The sequence below is a fragment of the Diplotaxodon limnothrissa genome, linkage group LG6 (assembly GCF_057381915.1).
Source record: "Diplotaxodon limnothrissa isolate DT_005_m linkage group LG6, D_limnothrissa_male_GT1.1, whole genome shotgun sequence".
NCBI classification, from domain to species: Eukaryota; Metazoa; Chordata; class Actinopteri; order Cichliformes; family Cichlidae; genus Diplotaxodon; species Diplotaxodon limnothrissa.
In genome coordinates, this window is record NC_140601.1 from 36,703,903 (window position 1) to 36,714,196 (window position 10,294).

Here is a 10,294-nt window from a genome sequence, read left to right on the forward strand (position 1 = left end):
TATTCATTAAGTTCTTTGCACAATGTCTCTTCACACCCAATACTCCTTATGCTGCTTCATTCAAGCTGTAACAGAGGAGTTCTATATGGACAACAACTGATTACTGTCGTACTGTGTATGACTGTGTACGTGACAAATAAAATTTGAATTTGAATTTGATTAAGCACAAAAATGTGAATGAAAAGAGAAATATTTGTTTCAGAGATGGAAATATAATAAGATTTTTCTGAAACTGGGGAATAATAAAGCATTCAGAGATTTTAAATTTCATAATCAAAAGACTTAGCTGTTAACTAGACTGTGCATATTATTGTGCAAATCTACTGATTTGACAGCTCACACAGAGGGCAGTTTGCACAGAGTCAAAACGCATCCCTGAATTTCTTTCTTTTTTCTTAATTCCCCAGAGTTACAAGAGAGAAGCTAACAAATCTCTTACCTGCTCTTTTTAAAATGCATCCTGCTTGACATCCAGCCACAGGCTTCACAGTGACAACTACTTCATCTTGGATTTGCTGACAATCTTTAGGGGAAGCAAAATTTGAAAAAGACACCAGTTTAAGATATGGTTCATACAATGAAAATGTGTTTTTCTAAAAATCTCTGTGAGCTCCAGTAGCTCTGTGTTAAGATATTCATTGTGTGTACTCATGTTGTACAGTGTTTAACTGCATTATGGTTACTGTGGTTTAACAGAGACAGTGTTTTAGTGCTCACCACAAGGAGGCACTGTTTCATTGTACGTTCCTAAAACAGAAGAAGAAGAGAAATAGATACGGCACCTATGAGAAAAGTTTTGCCGTGTGTTGAAGAGGAATAAAGTTCATAAAATATTAAGGACATTTTTGCCTCCGTCATCATTTCCCTTCGAGTTGATCGCTGTCGATGCTGCAATACTCAACAGGTTATGGGCCCAGTGGCCGACTCGAAGAAGAGCCCTTTCTCATGAAGATCCGGAGCCAAAACGGATAACGGGCTAACGACTAAAGAGCAACATGGATCAACGCGGAGCAAGCAGGCTCCCTCGACTCATGTTTGACGGAGATGAGACCAGATATGAACTTTGGGAAACTAAGGTGCTAGGATATTTGCACTTGTTGGGATTAAAAGCCACTGTTCTGAAGGAACCGAACAGTGAGGCTGAAGTAGCAGCAGACGGTAAGAAGAACGCTGACGCTGAGTTAATCCAATTTTTGGACGATAAAAGCCTCTCACTGATTATGAGAGATGCCCCTGATAATGGGAGAAGAGCATTAGAAATATTGAGGGACTACTACGCTGGAAAGGGGAAGCCCCGAATCATCAACCTGTACACCACGCTATCATCGCTTCAGAAAAAGAGGGAAGAGACTGTCACAGACTATGTCATCAGAGCAGAGGCCGCCATTACAGCACTGCGCAATGCGGGTGAGACTTTAGGTGATGGATTATTGATTGCTATGGTTTTAAAAGGTCTACCTGAAAGTTTTAAGCCATTTGCAATACACGTTACTCACGATAAAGACGATATGACATTTGCTGAGTTCAAAACAAAGCTACGGAGTTTCGAAGACACTGAAAAGTCGAGTGCATCGGAGTATAGCGACAACGTAATGAAAACAGGAGGAAGAACCGGGCGTGAGCACACGAGATCCAGCGCACAATGCAGATACAAGAGCGATGTGGACATTGTGTGTTTCAAGTGTGGACTAAAAGGCCACCGAGCAAAAGTGTGCAGACGGAGGACGTGGTGCAGTCATTGCAAAAGCAGCACACACAGTGATACCACATGTAGACATAAAGACAAACAAGATGGCGCGCGGAAGGTCGCAGATGAGAGCGGCAACGGATCCAAAGCAGAAACGCCAGATTATGCCTTCAGGATTAAGGGCGTAGACATCGAAGTCCAGCAGTCAGCGTACAGCATTGAGGAGAAAGGCCTGTTGGTGGACACTGGGGCTACCTCACACATCATTAACAGCATCGCCAAGTTCAAGAGCTTCGACGACGCGTTCAGACCGGAGTCACACAGCGTAGAACTGGCAGACGGTACCCAGTGCAGGGGCGTCGCCCAACAGAGGGGGGACGCAGAGGTGTTCCTGATTGACAATACAGGCCAGCGACGCAAAGCAACGCTGAAAGATGCGCTGTTTATTCCATCATACCCCCAGAACATATTCTCTGTAAAGTCAGCCACTGCATTAGGAGCAACAGTCACCTTTAAACAAGGGCAGGACACGTTGACCCACAAAGACGGTACTAACTTTAACATTCATGTGTATGGCAAGTTGTACTATTTGCAGACTGAAGTTGAGGGTAATGATAAGTGTAACACCTGTCATGACATACAGGCATGGCATGAGATATTAGGTCATTGCAACTATGAAGATGTAGTAAGATTGCAAGGTGTGGTTAACGGTATGCAGATTAAGGGGAGAACCGATAGACCTGAAAAGGAATGTGAAGTGTGTATCCAGGGAAAGTTTGCACAAACCCGAAACAGAGATCCGGATACAAGAGCAAAGGCTCCTTTACAAATGGTACACACAGATTTAGCAGGTCCGATAGCCACTGAATCTATTGATGGGTACAAATATGTGCAGTCATTCACTGATGATTATTCAAACTCAGTGTTTGTATATTTCCTGAAGACGAAAACTGATACAGTGCAGGCAGCAGAGAAATTTCTAGCGGATGTTGCACCATATGGCAACGTAAAATGCATTAGATCAGACAATGGGACAGAGTTCACATGCAGAGATTTCCAAACCCTGTTAAGGAAAAATGGCATTAAGCATGAGACATCAGCCCCGTACTCACCCCATCAGAACGGTACAGCCGAGAGGGGGTGGCGTACTCTTTTCGAGATGGGCAAGTGCATGCTAATTGAGAGTCAGCTACCGAAATGCCTATGGAACTATGCCATTCAAACTGCTGCTGTAACACGGAACAGATGCTTTAGTAAGCGAACAGGGAAAACACCCTACCAAATGCTGACAGGTAAAAAGCCAGACTTGTCAAAAATGCAGAAATTTGGGTCTGTGTGCTATGCATACAAACAGGACAAGGGGAAACTTGATTCAAAATGTGACCAAGGTTTCTTTGTAGGTTATGATAAGAACAGTCCCGCCTACTTAGTTTACCACCCTGAAACTGAGAAAGTTCAGAAACATAGACTTGTTAAGTTTGTGAGCAAAGTAAATGTAGAAAGACAAACACAGACAGATGAGGGAGAACTAAATGATGACTGTAGCAGAGTAAGACAGCCTATGGCTAACAGACCTTCAGAGAAAGGTGACAAGGACAATGAGGTTCCAGAACCTATTGTGACAGACACAAGTCCACAAAGTGGTATACCTGATGAGCGTGAACGAAAAGAGACAAATGTGACAAGTGATGGATTTGTCAACAAAAGGTATCCTCTTAGGGAGAGAAGAAAACCGGGACATTTAAATGACTTTGTAGCTGCCAACAGTGGCGGCGATGAGATCCACACTACCATAGACTACTGCTACAGGGCAGTGTGTGGTGTCCCAAACACATTTAAGGAAGCCATAGAATCAGCTAACTCAAAGAACTGGATCAAAGCCATGGATGAAGAAATTCACTCGTTACGGGAAAATGACACTTTTACCCTAACCACTTTGCCAAAGGGAAAGAAAACAGTGGGGGGGAAGTGGGTTTATTCCGTTAAGAGTGACATTGAGGGAAACGACCGATACAAGGCAAGGTTCGTAGCCAAAGGTTACAGCCAACAGTTGGGGATAGATTATGGAGAGACATTCTCACCAACAGCCAACTTAACCAGCATAAGAGTTTTGTTACAGAAAGCAGCGCAGGAGAGCCTGTTACTCCATCAAATGGATGTGAAGACAGCATATTTACACGCTCCCATTGATTATGAAATCTACATTGATCAGCCAGAAGGTTATGAAGAGGGAGAAGGGCTAGTCTGTAGATTACAAAAATCCTTGTATGGGTTAAAACAATCTGGTCGTAACTGGAATAGGATCTTGCATGAATACCTAACAGCGAACAGTTTCAGGCAAAACCCAGCAGACCACTGTGTTTATACCAAAGAGACAAAAGATGGTAAGGTGATTATGATCATCTGGGTGGACGACCTGATAATTGCTGCTGGCAATGAAAAGGTAATGAAGGATGCGAAAGAAATGCTTTCAGTCAAATTTAAGATGAAAGACTTGGGCAGACTTAAGCATTTTCTGGGTATTGATTTCACTCAGTCTGATGGATGTGTAACAATGTCACAAGAAACCTATGTCAACAAGATACTGATGAGGTTTAACATGCAGAACTGTAAACCCAGAGGAACTCCCTGTGATCAGAAGTTGTGTTACACAGAAGGTGCTACTAAGATAAGAGATGTGAGGATGTATAGAGAGGCTGTAGGCAGTCTTATATACCTTGCATCAGGTACCCGTCCTGACCTGAGTTTTGTGGTAAGCAAGTTATCGCAACATTTCCATGAGCCTACAGAAGAACAGTGGGGAACTGTGAAACATGTGTTGAGATATCTCAAAGGGTCCAAAGATAAGAAGTTGTGTTTTAGAAGAAACACAGATGAAAATTTGGGTCTAGTGGCCTACAGTGATGCTGACTGGGCAGGTGACACTGCCGACAGACGCAGCACTACTGGTTACTGTGTACGTCTATGTAACAACAGTTCTTTAGTTTCATGGAAGACCAAGAAACAGCCCACTGTGGCGCTCTCTACCTGTGAAGCAGAGTATATGGCTCTGGCTTCCACAATGCAAGAGTGTATATATTTAGAACAGCTTTTGAAAGGTATAGATGACTACAGCTACACTCAAACAATAGTGTACGAGGACAACCAGGGAACAATTGCCCTGGCTAAAAACCCTGTGAGCCGACAGAGGTGCAAACATGTGGACATTAAATATCATTTTGTAAGGTCCATTGTAAATGAAGAGAAAATGTGTCTATTATATTGCACCACTGAAGAAATGGTTGCAGATGTTATGACCAAACCTGTTTCTAAGCTAAAACTTGCTAAGTTTGCTAACGTTATGTTTGGTGCTTAAAAGAAAAAAGGAGAGAAAAAGAAAAAAGGAAGTGTGGTAGAGATTGTACAACTGTTTATCGTTTATTGTACAACTTTTCTTTGATTCCAGCAACCTGAGTACAAGAGGGGGTGTTAAGATATTCATTGTGTGTACTCATGTTGTACAGTGTTTAACTGCATTATGGTTACTGTGGTTTAACAGAGACAGTGTTTTAGTGCTCACCACAAGGAGGCACTGTTTCATTGTACGTTCCTAAAACAGAAGAAGAAGAGAAATAGATACGGCACCTATGAGAAAAGTTTTGCCGTGTGTTGAAGAGGAATAAAGTTCATAAAATATTAAGGACATTTTTGCCTCCGTCATCATTTCCCTTCGAGTTGATCGCTGTCGATGCTGCAATACTCAACACTCTGACAATCCCACAGAAACTGCCACAAATGATGAAGAGAGTAACTGAGCGGTTGGGATCATTTGGCCACATATGCAATTTTTCCGAAGGAGATATGTGAGCTTAGAAACACTGACAACTTTACTTTTTTTATTATGCAGGTCTACCCAAAAAAAACTCCTTCCATGTGAAAAAAAAAATCAATTTCAGATCAATCTAAATTCCTAATGGGTAATTTGTCAAAGGCAAGGTGGTAGATAAGAAGCAGACCCTGCTTTGTGCGGTGATGCTAGCAGAAGAGAAACTCCCCTAGGCTGAATGTTTCTCTGTTGAACTATTTGTTCTAGGCTCTATAGTCATCTGCCCGAGTTACACTGCCATTTGTCACTGTCATCAGCTGGTACCTCAGTTTACAGAGGAGCCAATATGGAAACCACCTCACATTAGAGAGGGTGGAAATTAGAGGTTACTGGTAACAGCTTTGATTTCTTTGGGGAATTACGATTTGCAAACACGTGCCTTACTAGAGTATTTAGTATTTGGATATTTGGTTTAAACACTGATGTGCTTGCTGAACATTTATACTTGCAGGGAGATGATCAGAGATCATAAGCAGGATGTGGCCATCTTTGGAATAATGTCTTCTGGCTATAATGAGGCTCTGATTGTGTGATAAAGGCCAGTGACTCGAGCAGTCACTTTAATGGCTCACAAAGGGCTTGTCATGTAACCTTGTGAGAGCATATCAGGTGTTATTATATTTTTGAAAGTCTGAGAGGCTCATTATACTTTTCTCTGCTGTAAAGCTCTGGGTACTGTCTCTGCTTTCAGTTCCACAAATGCTGCCTTGTAGCATTTAAATAAAAATGCAGATTTCTCGTCCAGGAGCGACTCTGTATCACAAAAAAAAAAAGAAAAGAACAGAGCTGTAGTTTATGATTATACTGGAATAAAAAAGAATGAAACAGAACAAAAAGCACAGTAATTCGAAGCACACAAGTACGTATCCTTGGTTTAAAGAGATAAAAATAATCAGCTAAGTTTCTTTGACAGCTCAAAGCTGTCTCCTGGCTAGTTGCAGAAAGTGCCAACTTATTCCCTCTGAGGAAGACTCAACATTGAAAACAAGAAAAGGCTTGGTAATAGCTGAGATCCCTCACCGATGCCCCAGTTATATATAGATGAGCTGTGGCCCCAGGACACAACTTAATGACCATAATAAGACTTGACTGTTTGTTCAAAATCAGCTTAGAGTGCATCTACACTGACCTACAGCATCACTCTAGCCTAGGTTGAATTTAAAAAGGCGGCATGAGAAGGAACACTCTGTTTTTTGGATGGGTGCAGGGGGAAGGTTAGTGACTGTGATTCCACACAGGCAGATGGACCATGAGCTCCTGAGCCCTCCTCATTCCACCTCATAGTCTTGATGCAGATCAATTTGGACTTAAGCATTTCTTGCGGCTGTGGCTGCTCTTTAATTCAGCATGGCTGCGTGCTCTACTGATTAATGGCAGGTACTTAGCCGGTAGACACGGTCAATAAACGCACTGGCCAAGGAACTTAATACCCAGCTATATGCCAAAGGCAAGAAAGGGTTTCTCCAGGAGGCAAAGCCACCCAGAGTGGATAGGGATAACGGGAGCAGAGGAAGTCCACAAAGGAAGTCCAAAAACTTATCACAGGCTTTTTTGGGGATTGACCTACCAAAGTGAACTTGGATTTAATTTAAAGAACCTGGACTGTGCTGCTGCACCATGTGTGCAAGAGAAAAAGATACAGAGATAAGGAGAGAAAAAGAAATAGAAGTAAGTGTCCCTTGTGGCTAAAGTTTGCATGCACGTGTCCCAAGGAGAGAATGGATAAAAAAACATAAAGCCAGGATAACCTGGATGTCATGCTAGAGACATATTCCGCCCATTAGGCTAATGCATCCAAGGTAAGGGGATGAACTCGTGACTTTAAGATGTCTCCTCATTAATCATATTTCATGCACGCCCTATTTTGTTCTCTAGCTTATGTATTTACAGGGCTTTCTACGCCGAAGATTTTGCGCCTTTGGAATCCCCTAAAGGCGCGTGCGTCTCACTTTCCATCAGAACACACAACTGCGTCATGTAATCCTGTAATCCTTTTGATTACCACCATGCAAACACATGAAATATAACGGCAGTAGAGTGCAAAAAAGAGGGGACATTATTTCCATTATGTGTTTACACGTGTTCTTCTTATATTCATAAACCAGGGCGAAAGTTAAATGATGGGCCACATAGCTTAATAATAATAATAATAATAATAATAATAATAATAATAATAATAATAATAATAATAATAACAACATTTATATTCAGTTTGTTTAAGAAAACTATCGCTAATGTTTGTATGAATCGTATGTGTTGGCCAATTTGTCCCTCCGGAGCTGACTGTTACAATACTGACCTCCAGTGTGTGCACAGAAGGACAAAGCAGAGCGTGCCTTGCTTGGTGCGGGACTTCGCCGCTGTCAGTTTGACAGCAATGTGACCTCCAACGAGCAGCTCCTGCACACAGGCGCTCGGCGTGAGCGCACTCTAAAATAGATCTTCAAGAGTCAAATAAGAAAAGAGATTGTCTGATCGACTGTCCAATTTGTTACTGTCAGCCACTTTACACCGACAATGCAGCGAAACTGGACTCACATTAAGCAAGAGCTCCCCCAGCAGTAGCCAACACTGATCTTACCGACTATTCCCGTATAACTTGTAAAAAAAAAAAATTAAAAAAATGTTTGCTTGCTTATTTGCTTCCTCTCCTCCAATAATCGCTCCCATCTCTTCTCCGGGGCGGAGCACGTCCCTGCTAGTTCTTTCTGAAAAAAAGAAAAAAAAAGACACGTGGTTCTTACAAACCTCTCTCAGGACACAGCGGGGAGGCGGAGGTGGAGAGATGCGGGCGCAGTCGGGGTGGGAGAGGACACGGTGAGGAAGGAGTCCGCTTTCTAACCATGGAAATTTTGCTGCTGAGCAGCGTGCGCTCTTGGAATAAGGACTTAAAAGACTTGTATATCTCATGCTCTTTCTCCTCCTCCCCTTTTCTCTCTGTTTTCATATGCATAAGAGAGACTTATATGGAGGATGTGGAACATTGCGGAGAGAAGAAAAATGCAATTTCATGTATATTTTTTATTGTGAAAAGTGCGCTCAAGTCTTAATTGGATATTTCTTTTTTCGGATTATTTCCGCACATTAATTTTTTTGTAAAAATCAAAACTGGACTTAAAAATGGATTTCTTTAATATCTCCAGCCTGGACGACAGGGTAGAGGCAGAAAATATCTCCTCTAATTCAACCTCTGAGAGCCAGTATACCCTGCTCGCTATCTGGTGTCTTGCTGGACTTGTCAGCTTCCTGATTTTGTTTACAATAGTCGGGAACGTTTTGGTTGTTATCGCCGTTTTAACGAGCAGAGCTCTAAAACCACCCCAGAACCTCTTTCTCGTCTCCTTGGCCAGTGCGGACATACTGGTAGCCACTCTGGTCATGCCCTTTTCACTGGCAAATGAACTTATGGGTTTCTGGTTTTTTGGCAAAATTTGGTGTGACATCTATCTAGCTCTGGATGTTTTGTTCTGCACCTCTTCTATTGTTCACCTGTGCGCTATTAGTTTGGACAGGTACTGGTCTGTGACACAGGCTGTAGAGTACAACTTAAAGAGAACACCTAAACGAGTTAAAGGCATGATTGTTGTGGTCTGGTTGATCTCAGCCATAATATCCTTCCCTCCACTGATATCAATGGACAGAAGCAGCAGCGAGGCCAGTCCCCAGTGTATGCTGAATGATGAGACCTGGTACATCCTCTACTCCAGCATAGGATCATTCTTTGCTCCCTGTGTTATTATGATCCTGGTCTATATTCGGATCTACCAAGTGGCAAAAACCAGGACCAGAACATTGTCAGAGAAGAAAAGGGATGTGGATTCACCGCTGGAGAATGGGATGGACCAAGCTGAACCGGGCATAGGTGGGTCTTTAAAGTCCAACAGGGGCGGGAGCATGAAAAATCAGGAACGCCAGAATGGGCATTGCCATGAGCAAGCGGTTCGAACACCCCTACCAAACGAGCCAAAACATCCAACAGACAACGATGACGACTTTGAAGATAGTAGCTCGTCAGACGAGAAACTTAAAAAAAGTTCTTGCTCCTCAAAACATCATCATGAAGACAGAAAAGACAGGAAGGCTAGCCGAAAGAGCAGCTCCGCCTCTAAATACTCCAGCAGGAAGTCGCGTGCCAGTTCCAAATCCATAGACTTATTTTCATCTCGTCGCAAACGTCGGCGCACTGTCAATCGGAAGAAAGTCTCAGCTGCTCGGGAGAAACGCTTCACCTTCGTCCTTGCTGTGGTCATGGGCGTATTTGTTGTCTGCTGGTTCCCATTCTTCTTCTCCTACAGTCTGTATGGAATCTGCCGTGAACCATGCCAGATCCCTCTAACACTTTTCAAGTTCTTTTTTTGGATCGGCTACTGCAACAGCTCACTAAACCCAGTAATCTACACTATCTTCAACCAGGACTTCCGCAGAGCCTTCCAGAAAATCCTTTGTAAGTCATGGAAACGCTCTTTTTGAAGGATACAGCACGGCTGGGTGTGTAAGACCTTTTACTTTGCAGACAATAAGCTATGCTGTTCTGAACCGTTTGATAATGTGCTGGCCTCGGGTGTTTTCACATCTGTACTTTCAGGGACTGCATTAGAAATGAAGGCGTGATTAAAAGACCTAACAAAATGCACAAAGAAGGGGCTTAAACTACAGGTTCTCTGATAATATTCACATAGGAGGCTTATTTGATGGCTTTTAGGCTGTGTTTCCCTGATGTGGGCTTTGGTTCACCCTATACT

At 42.7% G+C, this 10,294-nt stretch overlaps 1 protein-coding gene across 1 annotated transcript; it reads left to right on the top strand.

Annotated features, from left to right (window-relative positions):
* The first annotated feature begins 8,642 nt into the window (after nt 1–8,642).
* Nucleotides 8,643–10,022, top strand: adra2c (adrenoceptor alpha 2C). Its single transcript, XM_085356363.1, has one exon. It carries the CDS (start codon nt 8,673–8,675, stop codon nt 10,020–10,022), a length of 1,350 nt encoding a protein of 449 aa, XP_085212489.1. The 5' UTR covers nt 8,643–8,672.
* Nucleotides 10,023–10,294: the final 272 nt, after the last annotated feature.

Excerpts from the sequence above, each read along its gene's own strand:
- adra2c (XM_085356363.1), top strand. The coding sequence starts at position 8,673 with ATGGATTTCTTTAATATCTCCAGCCTGGACGACAGGGTAGAGGCAGAA.